Source organism: Cervus elaphus, chromosome 23 (assembly GCF_910594005.1).
Source record: "Cervus elaphus chromosome 23, mCerEla1.1, whole genome shotgun sequence".
In the NCBI taxonomy this organism is placed as follows: domain Eukaryota; kingdom Metazoa; phylum Chordata; class Mammalia; order Artiodactyla; family Cervidae; genus Cervus; species Cervus elaphus.
In genome coordinates, this window is record NC_057837.1 from 7027385 (window position 1) to 7051107 (window position 23723).

Sequence of the window (23723 nt, forward strand, 5' to 3'; positions counted from 1 at the left end):
GCAGTTTTCAAATGTGTACATGTAAGCTTTACAGTATTTCTTTTTCCAAGACAACCCATGTGCAGTGTGGCAGAACAGCTTCAAGATTGCTGGGTGTAATGTCCCGCTAACGTAGTCCAGAACTATCCTTGGTTCTCTTGTTGCTACTTTGCTAACCCAAACAAACAAAAACCAGTGAAAAAGTCATGGGAATGGCAATGAGATGAAGGCAGCTCTGCTGGCTTTTCTCTCTCTTTCTCCACCAAGGCATCCAGATCTGATATGCCAAGCTTGGTTTTCCTATTCCAAACTTGACAAATACACAAGACTTTATTATGTGGAAAAATACCATGACCAGACAAAGACTTTTTATACTGAGTTCAAAGCATTTACACATGTTGAGTAATCATGTCCCATAAATCCCCTTGCATGGCAGGCAAAGAGTAGCACAAAATTAATTATTCCTCCCTTCCCTTTCCCACCACAGCACGATGAGTGTTTGTCCACCATAAAGGGCAGGTCACAGAACATCACTAGGGGCTTTGCAAAGACGTCCTCCATGAATCAGACCACTGCTCCGAGCACTCGTGACCCACCGTGTCCAAAGCAACTGTGACGTGGACTCTTCTTCAAACACAAGACAGAAAGCACACGAGTGTGCCAAGCAGTGCTCCAGAGGCAGCGTGAGATCCAAGTGCTGAGCTTACACACTCCCCAGGCGACTGTTACACTTTAACAGACTGTGCTGCGGGCGTACTCCGTCGTGTTCCACGCTTTGCAACTCCATGGTCTGTAGCCTGCCAGGGTCCTCTGTCCATGGCATTCTCCAGGCAAGCATACAGGAGTGGGTTGCCATTTCCTCCTCCAGGAGACCTTCCTGACCCAGGGATCAAACCCGCATCTTTTGCATCTCCTGCATTGGCAGGCGGGTTCTTTACCACTAGTGCCGCTTGGGAAGCCAACAGACTCTGTGAGGGCATCCAATTCGTTTGTTCACTCAACAAATATTTGTTAAGCCAGTAAGCAATGTGCCAAATTGGTATATACTCAGAAAGATTATTAGATCAAATGTATTGTTAAATTTCATTCTCAATTTACTACTAAAGGCTGGAGATGGGGAGATGGGGGTGAAGAAGATGTACATGTGAGTTCGCAAAAAGCCAGTTGCACATAAATTCGGCTTCCCTCATGTCTCCATTTCTTGAGTAGTATCATGTGTTGGTGACTTGAAATATCAGTTAGTCTATAAAACAGCTGAAATGCTTAATCAGAGATAGGATTCGGGTCAAAATGCTACTGTTCCTTGAATAGAGGAAATACAAAATGCAACTCTGAAACCATTTTCCCACCTGAAAAGCAAGTCATACAGTCAGGTGCTCGCTTCTACAGAGAATGGTCAGTAAGAACCCCAGTATTCTGAGGTAGGTTTTCATTTTAGAAAATATCCTGAACAGGTAGTTGATGATTCATACTATGTAAGTGTTAAGAACAATACCATTTGTTTTTACTAAAGAAAAAACAAAAAATGTCTCTACTGGTTCAAAAACTTGTGAGCTGGAAAATTCTACGTTCAACTTGTGAGGCTAGTTGAAAAACCTCAGCGTTCCTTACCTGCCCAACTCTCCCCGGATGTTTCAAGGCCAAGCCTCCACTAGAGACAGCGGCAGCCACATTCCCTTCGTGGTCCACAACCACAGCGCCCACTGTGTCCAAAGCACCTGAGTCGTTCTCCTGTGGAGCAAAAAGGGCCAGGGCACTCACTAAGCATGTTGCATAACAAGGATACGACCACAGAGCACTTCAAGGACAATCACTACACAGCAAAATCCGATATTATCCTTAGCTGGAACATTCGGCAATCTCCTGAAATTATCTATTATCAAGTTGACACTTAAACCTGGTTCAAGTCAAAACTTATTTTCCAGTGAAAGATCCTGAGCCAAGGGTGTCCAGTTGCTTTTCTCTAATAAGAAGCTTAACGTGCCTTTCAAAGGGAGGCAGAAAACAACAATAAAAATTGTAGTATATCACTGTATCGCCTTAATCTCAAGAATTCAGTTCACGACTGAGAATCTGTAGAGGAAAGGATCTATGGTATAAGTGAACTAATAAATGTCCTTATTTATATTTTTTTAATATTATGTAAAATTTTCCAAAAGTAATATATTCACCACAATAAATAAAGAGAGTGCCATTCAGTCTTGAACTAGATCATGCTAGAGTTTTCTTTAAAATTTCTTCCTTGTGAGACACTTGATGGCAAACTCCCTTCCCTGCTATGTTAATAATATGGTTGCCACTCGTATGGCAGAAAAGTGCACATTCCCGGGAGCCATCTTTGTGTTTCTGGGTCTTGTTCCAGGCCTCACATGCTTAAGGCATTTCACACATATTGACCACGAGCAGCTGTCTCTTGCCTCGAAGATTTCTGAGTCACCTGTACAAGGCAGACAAACTTTACCCTGCTGGATAAAAATCAGAAGCAAAAGGAGCAGGAACAAAATTTCATGAAAAATTACCTTTTTAGTATATTAAAGGAGGGCTATTGTAGGTCTTTAAGTTCACTGTGGTCATGGTGGTATATATTTTCAAACTCGGGCACTGGTGCCCCAGAACCTGAGAACCCCATCCTCACCCACACCCCTAAGTCTGTAAGAGAGTCAGGGACAACCCCATGTTCAAAGAGACTTCTGGTCCGTGGACTCTACTTTGAGAAACAAGGTCTGATACCATCCCATAGGTCATGATCAGCCAAATGTCTGCTCTACTCATTCTAAGGCAAATAATTTTATAGGCACAAGTCCACTCAAGGAGAAACTTAAACCACTTAAGAACAACACTATGTCGGCATAAAAGATTTAAGCTCGGTCTTATTCAACTACCAGTTGGCAGCATATCACCATGAACATACTACAAAGTATTTTAAAACATGATCTAATCAATCCTACTGGTTCTTTTAGAAACAGACTGCTCTCATACAAATAAAAAGGCACTGTAGAATAACCTTCCTCAAAAACAGCAACAACAAAGTCAGGAAAGGCTATTCTTTATTAGTTCTTTTTTATTAACTGTGACTGTTGATCCTACTCAAACGTTCTATTAAACAATTTTACTGACGGGACACATAACATACACACAATGATATGCATTATCTGTAAAAACAATTCTCAGCATTTCAATCAGGATATCATGACTAACTTTTATCCCTTTGAACCTTACTGTACAAAGACATGGAAGGATTATACATAGATGGATTTACTATAACCTGTTTTTCAAAAACGAAAAATCAAGCAAAAGATAGAGAATTCTGTTCCAAATTAAGCTAAATATTCCTAATGGCTTGCAACACCTGCAAAAATCAGAAATACTTCATAAAATATTTAAGAATTAGTTTATAGATTTCACATGCTGAAATGCAAACTGAAAGATGATGAAGTAATATTTAAGCATTTTTATGAAGTGCAGGTAAATTGAATGAAAGACAAACAGTGGTATTTTGGCTATAATAATTTCACAGAGCTCGTTTGTATAGAAAAGAAATCTTAGAAAGTTTAAAAAACATACAATGACTGCTATTATGTAGAGCTACTATTATACTCTTACACTCCATAAATACCTAGAAGTATATGCACCACATACATACACACAGACTTAATGTCCTTGACTGAAATATGCTAGTTGCATTAATTTTTTTGATAAAATTGTTATTAAAAAGCAATGGCATAAATTATAGTTCTTGTCAGAATAAACACATGTGTATAAAGTGGACATAGAGATTCCATGTGTTATGGAAAAGACAAATAAAACTTTCTACAAGTAACCAATGATCTAGTAATCTCTATTGAACTTAATGTCAAAAGTTTTCATTTTTCTCGCTCCAAATTGGAGTTGGCTATTACAAAGTTATTGTAAGAATTAAATAAAGTAACACATATAAACTAATAAATTCCTTAGAACAAAATGTAGCTACTTTCCACATGAAAATTAAGGCTCTAACCTGCACTTTAACTCTGAAACCTGCCAAGAGACACCATCTATCCGTTATTTATCTCATTAACATGTATATACATGTGTGCATGCATGCTAAGCCGCTTCAGTCATATCCGACTCTGTGTGACCCTATGGACCACAGCCTACCAAGCTCCTCTGTCCATGGGATTCTCGAACAGAATCCCATGAATACTGGAGTGGGTGGCCATTTCCTCCTCCAGGGTTTCTTCTGTACAGAATTACTCAAGTATCAAATAGATAAAATACAAGAATAATATCTCGAGTGTAAAAGTGCATCCTGAACCTGATGTATGGTGAGATCATCCTAATATAATAATAAAGACGGAAATACATTTTTTTTTAAGATACCAAGTCTTCCCAACGCACCCTTGTTAGGCTGGTGAGTAGCATTATAATCGGCCTGAGCCTCCACTTGAGAAACACAGCTGACATAACACCTTCCATGACAGCCCAGTAACTGCAGCATAAATCTTTCCCACCTTCAAGAATCCTAAAGATGCGATGACAGATCTGGGCACAAGAAACCTGGGCCAGGCTCCGCATCCGACTCCTGAAACCCGTCCCTCCAATGGCGGGGCCTCTGTGGGCTGAGCGTGTATCAGTTATGTGTATAAACGAAGGAGAGCTCAGCCACAATTATCTGCTTTCATGTGTCTGGCTTGGCTGAAACCAAGGAAGATTTGAATATAAGAATACCCAATGACTTTTCTCTTCTCTCTTCAGAAAATCCCCCTTCTGATGTCCAATACTACAAATGATGTTTCTGGAAAGCTACAGTCAAGATGTCTATTTTTAAATAATCCTTTATTCTTTGCTTAATAAATGTACATTAAAATCTTTGCAGCACTATACATATTAGTGCCAAATATATCTACAGCAGAGAAAAAAGTTTATTTTGTAAAAATCTTTGCTATTAATTCCCTAAATCATTCACCAAAAGTAAACAGAAACATTTTCAGCTCAAAACCAAAATAAGTGTGTTAACGATGCTTTTAAGGGGCTTTAATATATCTGAATTATAGCTTTAATTATAAATTCATATCATAACAAAGTTCCAGAGGATTACCTAAAAATTCCAGTCTCTCAAAAGTAGCAAAGGACAATGTTTTCCAACTGGCAGAACCCCTATACAGTGCTCTGGGGCTGCAACATTAAAGGTGGAAAATGCAATGCTTTTAATCTCAGTGTTTTGTTTTGTTTTTTAATAACCTTACAAATAATGTACCATGTGTCTGCTTCCTCCAAAGTGGAGCCATTTGGGGGCCTCAGCGCACATGCCGAATGAGCATGTGTGAGTGATGGCCACGCTCGTGACTTGGATCATGTCGCCACTGAGCTGCAGTGGGAGCTTTGCTGTCGCTGCCGATCAGTCGCTGAGTCGTGTCCGACTCTGCGAGCCCGTGGACTGTAGCCCGCCAGGCTCTTCTGTCCACGGGCTTTCCCAGGCAGGAATACTGGAGTGGGTTGCCATTGCCTTCTCCAGGGGGTCTTCCTGACTCAGGGATCAAACCCACATCTCCAGCATTGGCAGCAGGTGAGTTCAGTACTACTGAGCCATCTGGGAAGCCACAATGGACGCTTTACAAAGCTTTAACACATTTTTATTCTTATTCATATGTTGTTTAATTAATAGTATTTAATTTGAACTCATAATAAATGACTGGTTAAGAATAGCAACCTAAAAAAAAAAAAAAAAAGAATAGCAACCTAAGATATACTGGAGTTGAAATCAAAATTGAGGAATTTAAAAAGATGGTAATTCTGACAAGTTCCTTAAAATTATATTAACTATAGATTATTAAATTGCATTCATTTGATCAAACACAGACTACATCTCAATGACTTAAAATCAGTTTAAAAATATAATCATGAACATATCTAATTTGGCTTCTTATGTTTCTGGAATAAATATTAATCACAATTTTAAAATTCTAACTCAAAAAAATTTAACTCTAAATTAAATATACACACCTAGCTATGACTCAGCTATACCCCTAAGTATTCACCCCAAACTGAAAACCTGAAACTGTCAGTCACACCTGACTCTTTGTTACCCCATGAGCTGTAGCCTGCCAGGCTCCTCTGTCCATGGGATTTCCCAGGCAAGAATACTGGAGTGGGCCGCTGTTTCCTTCTCCAGGGGAGCTTCCCGACCCAGGGACCAAACCCAGGTCTCCTGCATTGCAGGCAGATTCTTTACCAACTGAGCTATGAGGGAAGCCTATTTACCACAAGAGAAAGCAAAATATATATAACAAAAGACTTGTCAAAAATGTTTATAACACCTTAGTCAAACTGCAACAGTCGAAACCTAGATATAATCCAAATGCCTATCAAGAGGGGAATGGGTACACAAGATGTGATACAGGCAACAGTGCAAGACTGTACAAGAATAAAAAAGAACTAGTGATATGTGCAACAATATGGATAATTTTTTAGATGTATGTTGAGTAAAAGATGCTGGCCACAACACAGTATATCAAATATGCTCCCATTTATCTGAAGTCTTATTTAGAACAGGCAAAACTATGGTGAAAAAGAATCAGAAAAATAGTTGTCTTGGGAGGGAGGTATAGACTCTGAAGGGACATAAAGAAACCTTCTAGCACAGTAGCAATGTCAGATCTTGTCACATGGATGTATACACATATCAAAATTCATCAAATTATACACTTAAGATTATGTGTGTTTCACTGTTTTACCTTAATCAAGTCAACAGCTGATGTATCTATTTTTGAGTATACAACACAGGATTTGAAATGCCAGATCATGATCAAATCTTTCAACTTTTTCCTAATAGCATAACACATGTATATTTATATAACATTTAATACACATCTGATTGCAATTGTAAAAGGGGGGTGGTGATGGAAAATACAGAAGAGATGGCAAAATGAATGAAAATCTAATGTACTCCCAGCTGGAAAGAATAGAGAAGTGAAAATATTTAAAGAAAAAATGGCTCAAATTTCCCCACAAGAGATGAAAAATAAGAATCTAGATCTCCAGAAATCCAGAGAAAAAGGCAAGGAGCCAGAGAGAAAGGAAAGCTTACTACAGTGGAGTGACAGCAGAATTTCCAACAGTCCAATGGGAGCCAGAAGGCAGTGGTATATTTTCAGAGAAAAAGAACTATAAACCTAGAAGTGGGTACCTAACAAAATTACTTTTAGGAACAAAAATAAAACAAATACATTTATAAATAAATAAAATGTGTTTACCACCAAGAGCCCTGCACTTAATGAAGTCCTAAAGGGTCACTGTGGTTACTACTGAAGACTGACCTCCTTCTAATACTCCATACTCATGAGCATACCTAATGTTCTTTTCTTAGCTCTACTTTGTCTTTTTTCCATAACCTGAATCTTCTAAGATACACAATTTATTTTCATAATATTTAAACTGCCAAACTCCTCCAAAAGACTAGCAGCTCCACAAAGGCAGCAATCTTTGTATGTTTTACTCACTAGCATAAGCAAAGCACCAGAAACGGACTTGACACCTCTTAAGTACTCAAAAAATATTTGTTGAATGGATGAACAAATAAACAAATGAATAATATACTTTAAGAAAAAGGAAAATAACTGCTGTGCTCTAAGTGTGCCCTTCCAAAATTTCACCTATTGCAATCCTGACCCCCACAGTGATGGTGTTTGGAGGTAGGGCATCAAAAAATGATCAGGTCATGAAGGCAGAGCCCGCATGAAAGAGATACGCCATTGTAGAAGCAGCACAAGAAGTTTCCCTGTCCCTTCTGGCATGTAAGGTTACAGCAAAAGAATGGCCATCTAGGAGGGAGGTCCTCATCAGACACCAAATCTGCCGATGCCTTCATGTTGGACTTCCCAGCCTCCAGAACTATGATAAAAACATTCCTGTTGTTCGTAAGCCATCCGGTCTCTTGTATTTTGTTACAGCAGTCTGAAAGGACTAAGACAATAATCCAACAAGGAAAAGGACACTCAGGAATGAAACGAGGAACAGGCAAGCAAATACAATGGCAAACATACATGTAAATCAAAATTAATATTGTCTTCAAAAATAACAATAGTATATTATTGGGCTCTCTTGGTGGCTCAGTGGTAAAGAATCTGCCTGTCAATGCAGGAGACATGGGTTCAGTTCCTGGTCTGGGAAGATCTTACATTCCAAGGAGCAGCTAAGTCCATGTGCCACAACTATTGAGCCTGCATTTTAGAGCCTGGGAGCTGCAACCACCGAAGCCCACAGCAAGAGAAGTAACTGCAATGAGAAGCCTGCGCGCCATGACTGAAGAGTGGCCCCGCTCTCCACAACTAGAGAAAAGCTCGAGTAGCAGTGAAGACCAGCACAGCCACACAGTAAGAAAAATTATCACACACAAAAAAAGTGTATTATTAGAAGATCAAGATGGGGTTTTAAAATCTGGCTATACGTTATCACAGACACACCTGAAAAATAAGGATATGAAAAAGCTGAAAGCAAAAGGACAAGGGAGAAGAAGAGACACACCCAGTAGGGACCAAACCAAACAGTGTAACTACATTAACATCAGAATCAGTTTTAAGGCAAAAAATTAACACGGCTAAAGGATGTCCACGTGGTAAATACTGAAAATTTAGATAAGCCAGGGCCATATAATAATTCTAAATCTGTATGTACCTAAAATTAAAAATAGCCCCAAATGTACATAAAGCAGAAACAGAGCAACATGGAGAAACCCATGATATTCCATAATGAGATATTTTAACACATTTTTCTTAACCATGAATAAGGAAAATGACTAAAAACAAACAAACAAAAATTCAGTAAGAAATAAAAGATCTAGGGACTGCCCTGATGGTACAGTGGATAGGAACCCACTGGCCAATGCACAGGTTCAGTACCTGGTCCAGGAAGACTCCACATGCCACAGAACTAAGTCAGTCTGACACTACTGAGACCCCGCTCTAGCGACAGCAAGCCGAAACTCCTGACCTCGCGCTCTAGAGCCCAGGCTCTGCAACAACAGGAACCGTGGCAATGAGGAGCCCATGCAGCACAAGGCAGAAGAGCCCCTGCTCGCGGCAACTAGAGAAAGCCCACGTGCAATCACGAAGACACGGCACAGCCATAAAAAAATAGATAAAATTTTAAAAAAGAAAAGGTCTGAATAGCACATTAAAAGGCTTAACTTTAGGCATTCACAGAACTTTGTTCCAATTAGAGTGAAAGCATTGTTTTCAAACACAAGTAAGTATTTAAAAAAACTGACCACACATTAAACCCATAAACAAATTTCAAGAAACAATATCAAACAGAAAACACTCTCTGACTACAAAACAAGTTAGGAATCAATAAAGGTAAATAAAATTTTTTAAAAAAGAAAAAAGCACTGCTAAATAACTTACGGATCAAATAAGAAACCTAAATAGAAACAAAAATACTAAATAACCAGTGATAATAAAAAAAAATATTACATTTCAGAGAATTCCCTGGAAGTCCAGGGGTTAGGACTCTGCACTTTCACTGCCAAGAGCCCAGGTTCAATCCCTGGTCAGGGAACTAAGATCTCTCACAAGCTACATGGCCAAAAAGAAATAGACATATAAAACACTGCATTTTAAAACTTGCGAGAGATGAAATCAAAGTGGCACTGAGAGGGAAATTAATACCCAAAGTATTGATATTAAAAAAGAAATAAAATAGTAAGCTAAGTGTCCAACTAAACAAGTTAGAAAGGGAACAAGATAAACACAAGGAGAAAAAACAGAAGATGAAAAATCAATGAAAGAGGAATGAATACTAAACGAAAAGATCCAAAAAGGCAATAAAATAAATAAGCAGAAGAAAGAAGGGCAAAATCAGTTCTGTGACTGAACAACTTGTTGAATGGACAAACTGAATGAATGAAATTGAACAGGCAATGATTTTCTCCAGGCACTAAAGCGAGGCAGGGCCCAACCCTCCCGCCTTCTCCTCCAGGGGGAGGGGGTTAAGCTTGGCTCTTGGCAGTAACAGAAGACACTATCAGATGTCATGGTAGAGGTGGCTTCCTGACTCACTCTGCATCCCCTATCCCTGCCCCACAGAGAAATACCGCCCTTCTCCAAGTCCCAAGGTCTCGGAAAGTCCAGAAGAGGTCTCCTGAATCGCCTCTGAAACACACGGGAGCCCTGGCCCTAAGAGCACAACGTAAACCCAGCAGCTCCCCCCTCTCTGGAAGCCTGTTTATACACGGGCTGCTTCTGGGCTCCTCGGGCTTGTCTTGCCCTCATCCACCTGTAGGCAGCAACAAGCCAAGTGTCATGGCGCTTTCTAACTGCACCTCATCGATAACTCAAACTTTCTGTCCTCTTGAAACTGCCTTCTGCTCAGTTTTTATGCATGAGCCAGGCTCAGCCTCTCCAAAGAAGTTTTCCTCTAACTTCTCATATTTCTCTGATTATTTCGTATTTCAATCTTCCCTAAATATAATGCTTCTGCACATCACTCCTAAATGAGTTCTGTCCCAAGAGCATATCCTTAAACAACTGCTGAGAAATCTTTCTCCGGTCCCATAATAACCGAACTGAAGCCCAGACTCATTTCTTACAATGTGGAAGTGATCTTTATTTCAGGAGGCTGTGCATGCCCTTTGGTCCACGGTTCAAAACAAACTTCTAAGGCTTTTCCCATGAAACACTAAGCCTCTCACTTTATCCACAAAGAGATGATATGTCTTTATACTGGCCACACACCCCACCATTCGATATTTTCTTCCAGTAACACTTCTTTACCGCCTTCCCGTCCCCTAGATCAACCATCTGGCACCAGATCACACTCCTCGTGTTTGACTAACCAGTTCGGTTTCTTTAATTCCAGATTGCTCTCCTAAAAGCTCTAAATAATTAGTATTCATATAATACTTTATCTCTAACTATTTTAGCTTTTACTTTTTCTACTGGAGAGCTGGTCATCCTTCACTGTCTTAAACTCAATCGTTGCTGTCTGGGAAACAAGTTCAGGGAGAAGGAGGAAATTGAGAGGATTTGGCAGTTTCACCTCCGAGAGGCACATATATGAAAGGACTTCAACCACAGAGATGGTGCAACATGCTACCAGCACACGCACTAATAGGCTATGAATGTCATTACCTGGGCAGATTAAAAAACACATAAATAAATGAGCTAAGACTTTGCTAATTAAATAGACAGCAACAAAGTCTCTTTAATAAGAGCAGGCAACCTTTTCCAATTTAGTTGTCCAATTTGGCTCTTTCCAGGAACACCTGGCCGCGGTCTGGACCTCTGGTCTTTCTTTCATTTCAGAGCTTACATGTACCTTCTCTGGATAAAATTACATTTTTTCTTTTAAATACCAGAGCGCCACTGGCCTTTGAACTGAGTCTTAAAGCAGTGGGGAATAACAGATAAAGGACTCAAAGGTAACTTGGACAATCTGGAGTCTATTCCTGCCAATGAAACACCATGACAATCGGGATGGGTCATTTAACCTGGATTTAAATTCCGCCCTCTTCAGACTTTAGAACAATATTTGACACTGACTTTAGTAACTAAGTAATGTTACTTCATGTGATATGAGATTTTTTTTTTAAGTACAGCAGTATTCATTTGACCATATAATTATGAGTATACTCACAAAAATAGACATTGTTATTTAAAATTATAAATACATAACTACTAAAGATCAGCATATTAAAAAGCAAAAGGGAGGCAAAAATGCCCATATACTAATTTTCTTTTTGTTCCCCAATAGATTAAAATCTTATTAGAAATTAGAGATAAACCAAAGAATTACAAAGAATAAGAAGGAGCTAAGTATAGTTTAGGATGTAAAATACAATCTGAACTAATTATGATAGTACTAAATCTCAGAAATTCTGAAGCCATTCAAATTAACTCCAATGATGTTTTCAGAGACTCCCAACACTTCAAAGGCTATGTTTAAGGTAAATAGCCTCAGGACAGGCCCCACTCACACATATTTCAAAATACTCTCCTCATCTGCTTCCAAGTACAGTCAGGGCAAATAGACGTTCAGGGGGGACTTTGGCTTTGGACTTACTTCCTCTATGGCCTATTTCACTTTGCCAAATTCTGTGAACATTTGAATCCTTTCAACTGCCGTGCCCCGATGGGGGATTACAGACTGCCAAAACCAGAGTTTGGTTTGACCAGAAAAGTTGGTCAGAAGTTGGCGCATTGTAGTTTGGTTTTCTCATACCATAAACTGCATCATGTGCTGCCATGCACGCCACCTCTCTAGATGGTCTCCACGTTCACACTACCTGCCCAGCCCCCGTGAGCATCTGGGTTTGAAATCACTGTCCTGCAGAAATTCTGTAGTGCAATCAGCTTATCCACTCACAGGCTTCTTCCAAACTTAGGACTTTCTCTTTCTCTCTACAGTTATGTAAGCCCTACTCTTTAGCCAAGACCTTAGACCCAAAGACTAAAGTATTAGTCACTCAGTCATATCCAGCTCTTTGCGACCCCGTGGACTGTAGCCCGCCAGGCTCCTCTGTCCATGGGATTTCCCAGGCAAGAATACTGGAATGGGTAGCCATTCCTTTCTCCAGGAGGTCTTCCCAGCCCAGGGATTGAACCCGGGTCTCCCACATTGCAGGCAGATTCTCTACCGTCTGAGCCACCAGGGAAGGCCCAGCTCAAAGTCTAGCTCTTAATAAAGCCTATCATGTGCTTAGAGTGACTCTCCATCCTGCGAGTCCCTGCACCTCCCCCAGATGGTTCCGTTCTTCTGGCACATACCAAATGAGTGTGATACGAGTTTCCTTTATTGCTTAATTCCTCTGGATCACCTAAAATGGTAAAACCTGCTTGAAAACCTGTGTATAAATAGTAATAAATGTTTGCTGGTGATAATGATGAAGTCAAGGTAAAACAGGTACTGCAAAGAAAAGCTAAAGATCCCAAGAGGCCATGATCTCTGGCGGAAATGCCACTCAAAGCCTGTGTACCCCTCAAGGTCACTTACTGGTGAGTTTCTCAAAGTTTCAGATGATACAAATCGGTAAAGCTGCAAAAATGAAGCACTGCTATCCCTTGAGCAAAAAAACATAAAATGACCACAGAAGAGTTGGCAATGCTTGTAAAATGAAAATGCTCTCAATGTGTGTGTGTGGGGGCGGGGGGCACAACCACAGCTTCATAGACTGTCTTAGCTTGCAAGGCAATCCCCATTTCCATTCCACCCCCTATCACTCCTTGGAAAATCACACAACCAAAATAAACAAGTGCTGGAAAATGGGTAGGAATTTTTGTGGTAGTGAAGGTTCACTCTTTTTCCTGGCGGGGGGAGGCGGGGGGGGGGGGGGGCTGGTGCATGAAGACATGTTCTAAGAGTACATTTGTAAAACAGGCGTTTTCTTTTTTTTTTTCCATTTATTTTTATTAGTTGGAGGCTAATTATTTTACAATATTGTAGTGGATTTTACCATACATTGACATGAATCAGCCATGGATTTACATGAAAACAGGCATTTTCACCTGCATAACAGAAGTGGGAATTGGTCACATTTCTCTAGATGGCTAGATGGGCACGCCCCCTTGTGGACACTTCCTGACTCAACTCTGGAGTGGTTGGTTGCTTCTGAGATACTAGTTCCCTACAATCATTTCCTTCACTTAATGAATAATATTATTAGTACTATTTCCAAACAACCTAACTTTTCTTTAATTACATCCCCAAATACAAGCTTATTGTTAAAAGTGAGGTGTAGTTTTGGACTAACAGTATGCTTGAAGCATTAGAAAGAAGATTCAAACTTATAAGACTTACAATTGAAGAAAATAACAGATGCATTGCTCTCTCAAAATTTATAGTAGAATCATTGATTGTAGATGTTTAAATTAGCAATGCTAATTGAGTAAAGGTATTTTTCAAGGCACTGTGATAGGAATTAAAAACAAATGTTCATCCCTCTACACGCCTACACGAATAAGATAAAATAACCACACACATCAATCTCAAAATGGCAAAGGCAGAAGATAATTCAACAAGCACTTATTGAGTGCCCATTACATGTACTAAATAGAAGAAAGGAATTTGTTTTAATCTGGGTAGCATCTGAGCTGGTCCTTAAAGAAGGGCTTGGATTACAATTTCAGTAGGCAAAGTGGCAGGTTTTCCATTATTAATTATCATTTATTCCACAAAGAGAGACATGAGCAAAACTTAGAAATGAGAACTTTCAGGAAATTCATAAAAAATCAAATGCAGAGATGTAGGTTGTAGTAGGGAAAAAAAAAAAAAAGAAAAGATTATTCCAGGAGAGAAATAATGGAAAAGTAGGTTGGGTACAAGTTTGAAGAGGGTTTATAAAGTCAAGCTAAAGAAACTGGGTTTTAATCTACAGATAGCAAAGATTCTATTAAAGTTTCTCCCAAGAGAAGGACAAGACCAATGCAGGTATTTTTAAGGAAATGTATATTGGGATAATACACAGAATTAAAGAGGAATGGGGAAAGTCTAGAAGCAGGGAGGCCAGTTAGAAAGATACTGCAACCATCCAGTCATCAAGGAAAAAATGGTATAGATTTGAGTGGTAGGCATGTCAAGAAGAAGCAACCAAAATAAAACAAAACAAAAAATAATACTTGTATTTATCATCAACTGTTTAATGAACACTTATTATATATATTATATAATATGAAGTTAAAAGATGCTTGCTCCTTGGAAGGAAAGCTATGAGAAATCTAGAGAGCATATTAAAAAGCAAAGACAACATTTTGCCAACAAAGGTTCATATGGTCAAAGCTCTGGTTTTTCCAGTAGACATGCATACAGATGTGAGAGTTGGACCATCCTTTAAGAAGGCTGAGTGCTGAAGAATTGATGCTTTTGAATTGCGGTGCTGGAGAAGACTCTTGACAGTTCCTTGCACAGAAAGGAGACCAAACCAATCAATCCTAAAGGAAATCAACCCTGAATATGTATTGGAAGGACTGATGCTGAAGCTGAAGCTCCAATACTTTGGCCACCTGATGCAAAAAACTGACTCACTGGAAAAGACCCTGATGCTGGGAAATATTAAGGGCAGGAGGTGAAGGGGGTGACAGAGAACGAGATGGTTGGATGGCATCACCAACTCAGTGGACATGAGTTTGAGCAAGCTCCAAGAAATAGTGAAGGACAGGGAAGCCTGGTGCGCTGCAGTCCACGGGGTGGCAAAGAGTCGGACACAACTCAGCGACTGAACAACAAACATCATGTGCCAAACTGAGACACCATGGTAACCAAAACAGACAGAGTCCCTGTCCTCCTGGAACCTGCACTGTAGTGGAAGAGAGACGTCAAACAAGCGCCCTCAGAGAGAGGCAGCTGGAGCTGCCTGCCCGCCTGAGTGACAGGTGGGAGGGGAAAGGCAAAATTTCTGGGATCTGGAGTCACAGGACAAAGGCCCTGACTCCTGCAGCATCTTGACAGCGTGACCTCCTGAGAGTAAAAGAACAAAAGACTGGAAAGAAAGACAGGCACCTGCTCCTACCAAGTCCTGTGGGATCTGTTACGGGGCTGCACTTTATTTCTAAGTGCAGCTGGAAGTGACTGAAGAGTTTAAACAGGGTCATGACAAGACAAAATTGCACTTCTAAGTGATTCCGTGAATGCTGTTTTTAGAACTGACTGGAAGGGGCAGCAGCAGAAGGGCTGGGATGCTACCGCAGTCATGCAGGAGAAGGTGATGAACCTTGACTCTAGACTTGCTGAGCTAGACATGAGGTGTGTAATAAGCAACTGGAAACATCAGGGCATGAAAGTGGGATGGAAATAAAAATTTGGATTCATTCACTCAAACACAGTTTCATGGCACTGTGTCTGGTGCCTGTTGAAAAATTGACAATGACCTGGAAACAAATTCTGGAATAAGGTGAAAGGAGAAAAGAACTCTAGACTTCCTGAAAGAGAGCTAAATAAGTACGAGTGGACACAAACTTAACTGAATGCAGTCATGTAACTACCAACTCCTCTAAAACATTCTATGTTCACAGAAGAAATGATTACTGAGCAGGTGCTTTTCTAGGCCCACTGTGACATACTAAGCAGACAAACCAATGAGTCTCAAATTCTGCCCCAACACCTTACATATCCCTGCAGATTTTCATTTAGTAAATTGAGAGTAGAGCCTAAGAACCTCCTACCAGTAGATTTAAAACTACCCAGATGGGGATGTCCCTGGTGGTCCAGTGGTTAAGACTGCACGCTTCCAATGCAGGTGGCGAGGGTTCGATCCCTGGTCAGGGAACTAAGCGCTCACATGCTATGCAGTACAGCCGAAAGAAAACGAAAACAAACACTACACGGATGAAGATAACAGTTAGCCAGGTCGAGCACACACACTAGAATAAAGAAGCTCTCAATGACAGGATCAAGAGGTTTGGAGAAGCTCTGTTTTGCCAGTGAGACTATACTAGAGAAGTGTCACATAGAAAGACAGCAGTCTCCTGGGACCGCGTGCTGCCTGTACCACTGAGGAATCTGATGTCCAGAGCAGCTCCACATCTGCCCCGGGCCTCTGGACCGGCCCACGTCAGACGACCAGATCTCCCGGTCTTCGGTACCCACCTCAGCCAGCACCACTCCCTCCACTCCTCGAGTAACCCCAGCCTCGGGTCTTGAATAGTTTCTGGCCTGCGACTTCTTATTCAGAAGGTTCTAGGCTGATGACAGAAGATGTCGGCCAGTCAGGACTCTGAGAACTCCAGCTTTCCTTCATCTTGATTAAGCAGTGGGTCTTATCTTCTGATCTTAAAGCACCCTGTTATTGATCTATGTGTGTGTGCACGCCAGTGTATACACATTTGTCTCTTCATGTGCTGGTTTATTCTGCTGGCCTTACTACATGTGTATATTAGCTACACACATGTTAACACCACTACATCTGTGACAGGTCAACTCAGGTCATTAGCACATGGGGATACAGTATGAGGACATATTTAAAAATTCTGACTTAGAACCTGATGCTGTTAACATCATGGTCTGAACCAACTCCCAGATAGGAAGACGTCTATGAAATCCCATTCACTGGAGGAATTTCCATTTAGGAAAGCAATAATATGACAATCTGTACATTACATACAAGATCAGCAAAGATTACCCCAATGATAATGAAGGAATACCTTCATTTTCCCCTCCTATGATTCTGGTTAAACATCAAAACTTACAAGAGGCTCTACAGAGCTGATGAATACTAAAAATAGAGGGGATTTACAAGTCTAACAACATCTGATGTCAACCTATAATAAGCCTCCTGGAAAACCACATTCCCTTACAAAATAAAAACAGCAGTTAAGGTCTGTTAACACTGATTTCTTGCCTCACTAATCTCACTTATAATTTTAAAACTCAGTGTAAATTTAAGGCATAGTTTCATGAGGGTTTAAGGAAGACTTGGGAAGAAATCCAACCTACTAGGTATTGAATCTTTATATGAGAACTTAGAAACTTTTTCTGAAATATTGCCCAGCTATCAAGGGTTGAAAGTTCTGGATGTGGATAATTGATGAACTGGCATAAACTGCTATAAACCATAAACATTTAAAGAAGGTCCATCAATTTACATTGCAAAGGAATACTGCTCATCAGACTGTATAACCTACATCAATGCATGAGGTGGGAGTAATCTAGTAACACAAGGAATTAAGTTACTGACCTACTTTCTGATTTACATGTAAGTCCTACAGGCTTAATCAGTAATCAAGATAATCTTAGGGCAGGAAAATATAAATTTTAAAATGTTACTTACAATTCAAAGAAATAATTTCAAATGGAAGATAATCACTCCACAGGGTGAATTTATAGGTTTATAGAAAAAATTAAATACATGAAGTCTATATTTTACTTCTTTATGTAAGAGAAGGCAAAGGAGTTTCTTGCTTCTGTTTACTCACATATCTATGCATTAACTGCCTTCTTGAGAGACACCATAGGACTCCAGATCAAGCAAATATCTGTAAAAGACTAATTACTCCTTCCCTGCACACATAATACACAGACATGTACACAAGTACAAATAGAACAATCTGAAGAAAATATGTTGTTTTTCATGCACTTATTTTCTTTGATCTTAACCTACCTCTCACCCAAAAAATACAGTGATTTAGTATGATACAGTTAAGCGTTTACATAATAATTTCAAGATGGTGGATAAAAGGGAGAAATGTTACCCACAATATACTTCAAAAGAATAGAATATATTTATATGAAGCACACAAAGCAAGGCCCAACATTTCCTTTCTGAAACATGTGGCCAATTTGATGTCCCTATGTGGTGGCTAAAGAACACAAAATTAAAAGTTGTAGCATCTCTTTAGAGTGGTTTTGAACACACAACATTGTACAAAAGCATTCAAGCCTTTCTAAACTCATTCATTAGAAACTGAAGAATGAAAGATACTCACATAATGGGAAAGGCCTGGTTTTCTTTCATTTCCCCACCCTATACAAGTACTGCTTTACCTAAAAATCTATGAAATTAATTGAAAAATTATTTGTAAAAGTGAAGGGAGGAGGCAAAGAATTCCATGTACATTCAACTGTAAAATCTGTTATTAAAGGAAAAGACATGGAAACTATTTCGACAATATGCTTGTGAAAAATGAAGGAGAAAAAAGGCTTGAAACATCAAAAATGTTGAGATCAAACAATACCCCCAACCTCTCTTAATACTCTAAGAATGAAAGAACCCCTTCTAGTAACATCCAGGGCTAGCTGTTTGAAACTGATATTTATGAAATCTAGACTATCCTGTGCATTGAATCTATTTGTCTTCCAAACCTATGGATCTCTCCTCTTGGTAACACGTCTTTCCCTTATGTAACAATTCAGTCAGTCCCGTAGCTCCAGCTAAGAGCTGCTATTGGCCGATGAGTTAAGCACTTCATTCCAAAAGAAAGTTTCCTTTTTCAAAAATGCTAAGATTGATGCTAATACAACTACCTTTTACTTTTTTTATCAAAACAAAAGATAAACTTAAAACATATCATCACTTCATCACATACACCACAAGAATCATGGATACACATTCTAACAACAATGAGTCCAAGGCAACTTGGCCAGGGGAGAATGCAGACGCCAGCATGTGGAAGTCACAAAGGACAGAGGAGCACACTAAACTACTTCATGAGTACCTGAGCAGCAGGACTCAGACTGAAGGAAACCCCACGGGACCAAAAGTTCTGGTTTCAACACAGACAAATGTGCTACCACAGCTCAGCTAAATAATATCAGTCATTCAACAACATGATTCAAATTTCAATTACATGGTACAGTAACTGTGAGTAATTGCATACAGTATAAACTTCACTACTGGCTCTTCAGTTCAAAGATCACTATGTCCATCATAATGATGGACGTCCATCATTATCAGTAACCAATCATGTCATTTTTTTCAAAGTCTGTCACTGATAGACACCCAAGTGTGTAGCTGTGCTGCCTCCTTGTCTCCCAGTGATGAATCCACATGCCATTTTTTTTAAATTGACAATCTAAAAAGGACACTATGCAACTAAGATGAAAGTGAAGCAAAGAAGCAGTGATAATGCTGGAAGTGAAATTCCAATAAAAATTAAATGGAAGTTACAGAAGAAATAGTTGACTGTGGGAATTTTTGGCACTGTCACCATTCAAGAGACTTTAGATCTACAGTCAGAGGAATTCAGTGAAGACAAATCGGTCAATATAAATAAGGAATGTAGTTGTGACAAAAAGGATGAAGATGTCGCAGAGGAAGTTACGCTTGCAAAAAATTTGACATTAAAGGAACTGAGAGATCACTATAACATGGAAACAGCAAAAGATAAAATGGTGAAAGCAGATCCAAAATTCAAAGGGAGTTTAACAATTCACCATGACATAATCAGATACTCACTCCACCCTGTAAGTTATATGACAGGAAGGCAAGCACTGTTCAAACTACTCTTGATAAGGGATTTTTTATAAAGAAAAAACAAAACACTAATCCCGATGTTTTAAATTACTGTACTAAATAAATATTCATTTTAATTTTTTGCTTGTTTCTCTATGCATTTATAACCAACAATAAAAGAATTTTTAATGTTTTAACAAAAATGTTTAAAGGTCATGGAATAAGTGTAACTTTTGCCATTAAGATTCCTTTGCACGATTTCGGTTTGCATGGTCATTTTCATGGTCCAGCACTACCATGCAAAGTGTGGACTGCCTGTATACACTGCAAGGGAAAGGAGGAGGTAAAAGAAAATCCAGAACAGCTGGGTCTACCCAGAGAAGGGAGTGGAACAGAGAGCAGACAACTGCTACCTTTATATTACACAGAACTACAGGTAAATAATAACCTTTTCCTTCTCCAGCATGTTTTCCCTGCTAAGTCACACACAAAAAAACATGGATGAAACAGAGAAACCAACTATTAAGAATGGACAATTACTCAGAATTTATTCCTGATTTTTTAATATCTTAAACCCATGTATTCTGAAAGAGAAATAGGTTTTATTTGATTTATGGGTGGATTAGCTGCTTACGCCGGTATTGGTTTGCAGCAACAAGGGACATATTAATTGTGGGGAGAAAGATGACAAAAATAAGTTCCCCATTCACACTATGCACTATAAACCACCTACCTAGTAACCACTCTCCTCCCCTTCCTTAACAAGGAAAGAACTATTCTGTTGGGAAGACAAGTCATGAGTTGAGAGATAGTAATTAGGAAAATCCACTCAATTTTCTAGGCTCTTTTGCAGCTGGGAATAGCCATGTGACCAAAAGAAATAACTAAAGGGGACTCCATTGAGAGAAAGCCTGGAAAACCTTCACATCCCAGATAAAAAGGTGAGAGACACATCTGGCACTAGTCTCCCCTTCCCCACCCTCCATGGTCTCACTTTCTCACCTTCAATGCAGACGTGACACCTCAAATTATAGAAACCATATTCTACCTATAAGGCAAAAGGCGTGAGAGAAAAGGCCCAAGAGAAACCCCAGATATGTTGGCTCCAGCATCACTAGAAGCCTGAGCTCACAAAAGTTTGCAACCCACCCACTTCCAATTTTTTTATATACCAGGGAGCAGGGGGACAAATATGCATTTCCTAAGTCACCGTCAGGTTTTCTGTTTTTTGCAGTTAAAAGCATCCCGTCGATTAACCATTCTTATTTTAAACTAAGTCAAATGTAAGTGTAGATGGTCAGAGACTAAGGAAAATAAAAATATTCTGATTGAGGTAGCAAGCTGATGAAATCTTCTTCTTGCTTTAACTCTGATTTCTATTAGTACTGTCCATGGGGTCACAAAGAATCGGACACGACTGACTGAAGAACAACAACAACAAAATTAGTACTGTGACAAGGTCTGGACAATCGGTTACCTTTTTACGAAAAAAGAGAAATATCAATGCAACAAAAATCTCCAAATTTATTTCCTTTATTATCAGGCTTAAAAATATTTACTCTACTGTATACTCCTTTCAAGACACTATTTATGTCCTCCAACACTGAATAACCAAGAAAGTGAACATTAGGAAAGTTACCAAAAACTCTATTCTTTTCATTATGTTTGTATACCCAACTCACAGCTTCTTTTATGTAGCCACAACACACAGTAGTACTGGGCCTTAGTCAATGCTGGCTAACCAAAACTATGTGGAAACTATACACACAGGACAGGGAGTAATAAACTAAACACAGGTTGATTCAGAAAACAGCTATCTGCCCTTGCCCGTCACAACATCTCTAAAAAGTTGCTGTACTTCCTCTCAAAAATTATAATTTTCTGCTCCACTGGCTCCTTATCTGGTAGCCTGTTCTTTCTGGGAGCATTTTTATCACCTCTGCCAAGGTTATGTAGCAAACATCTGTAAGACAAAACCTGTGGCCAGCACCCTTCCCCAAAGACAGAAACTCAGTCAGAGTCATTTTTGTACGTCAATGTCAAAACCCAGTGCTTTTTACACATTAAAGTTCAAACATTCTGAATACTAAAAACATTTTCCTGTCATTTCAGGTGTCTAAACTACGCCATTTGAAGCATGCCTGAACTCCAGCTCTGTACCCACTACGGCCAGCATCCCTTACCGCCCTCCCCTTCTCCACTGCAAGACTCCACCTGGCGGAGCAGTTTTCTTTCTTTTCAGGCTGAGCGACATTAGAGACGAAGGCAAACAATGGCAAAGGCAAAGATGATGCGGCCTCTGTCAGTGACAGTCACCAAGCACGTGATCATCTCTTAACACTGCTGTCTCTTCTATCAGCCACAAAGGAGAATATCACTATTTTCTATTTTAAAAATAAGCCAACTGAGACTTCATAGGTGAAATTACTCAACTGAATTCACAGAAGGTCACTGAAACCAGTAAGGTGTCTTGACCCCGCTTCCAACCCCACAGCAAAACTTCTTTAAAGCATTATCTTAAAAAAAAAAAATAAAGCATTATCTTCACCACGTCCTCCTGATGGAGCCTCTGCAGCAGGTCTACGGTCCTCCGTGTCAGGGAGACCGTCCTCCGCGTCAGGGAGACCGTCCTCACCCGGATCTTTCCCCATAGAGCCGCCGCAGCAGGTCTATAATCCTCCGCATCAGGGAGACCGTCCTCACCCTAGTCTTCCCGCATGGAGCCTCCGCAGCAGGTCTACGGTCCTCCGCGTCAGGGAGACCGTCCTCCGCGTCAGGGAGACCGTCCTCACCCGGGTCTTCCCCCATAGAGCCTCCGCAGCAGGTCTACGGTCCTCCGCGTCAGGGAGACCGTCCTCCGCGTCAGGGAGACCGTCCTCACCTGGGTCTTCCCCCATAGAGCCTCCGCAGCAGGTCTATAATCCTCTGCGTCAGGGAGACCGTCCTCACCCGGGTCCTCCCCCATGGAGCCTCCGCAGCAGGTCTATAATCCTCTGCGTCAGGGAGACCGTCCTCACCCGGGTCCTCCCCCATGGAGCCTCCGCAGCAGGTCTATAATCCTCTGCGTCAGGGAGACCGTCCTCACCCGGGTCCTCCCCCATGGAGCCTCCGCAGGTCTACGGTCCTCCGCATCAGGGAGACCGTCCTCACCCGGGTCTTCCCCCATGGAGCCTCCGCAGCAGGTCTATAATCCTCTGCGTCAGGGAGACCGTCCTCACCCGGGTCTTTCCCCATAGAGCCGCCGCAGCAGGTCTATAATCCTCCGCGTCAGGGAGACCGTCCTCACCCGGGTCCGCAGTCACCAGGTCCTGAGTTCAGTGGCCCGGTTCCGCCCATCTCCTGTTTTCTCAGCAGCTTCTGACCCGGTGACGACTGGCTCTGAGTTGCTGTCTGCTTCCTAGCCACTCTCCTGGGGGCCCCTCTACCCTGCTGGCTGCTCCATCTTTTTCATTCATTGGTTTCTCCTCCTCCCAACATAGACATGGGGGCCAGTTTTCAGACCTCTAATTTCACTCACTCCTCAGTCAGCTCATCTGGCCACATGGATTTATATTCCTTTTGATGCCAATAATTTCCAAATGAGAAACGCCCTCCTGACCTACCCCTAAGCTTTAGATGCACATAACCAACTCCACAGTCAATGTCTCCTGCTGCCACATCAAGCTTTTCATTGGAAATCCTCTTAACTAGGTTGATGAGTGGTCGTTTAAATTTTTCAAAAATTGATTATCCTCTGGGTGAAGTAGAGAATCATAAAAAAGGACACATATTGTAAATATGCCTTTTCTTAATTAAAACATAAAACCAATTCATTCATTCACTAGCCAATCTTTTTATATAAGACCAAAGCCTTTTCTCTGAATGTGAGCCCACATATAAATGTTCCATA

The 23723-nt window shown here is 40.5% G+C and overlaps 1 protein-coding gene across 6 annotated transcripts in view; it reads right to left on the minus strand.

The window, feature by feature from the left end:
• The window catches only part of TASP1 (taspase 1), a 247254-nt gene that overhangs the window by 140717 nt on the left and 82814 nt on the right, over window positions 1-23723 (minus strand). For all 6 annotated transcript variants that reach the window (XR_006336940.1, XM_043883311.1, XM_043883312.1 and 3 more), the window contains one exon: window positions 1591-1710. Coding sequence is in view for 5 of the 6 variants with exons in the window: in XM_043883311.1 (XP_043739246.1) it covers window positions 1591-1710 (120 nt within the window). In the remaining variant the exon portion in view is untranslated. The remainder of the gene's footprint in view (window positions 1-1590; window positions 1711-23723) is intronic.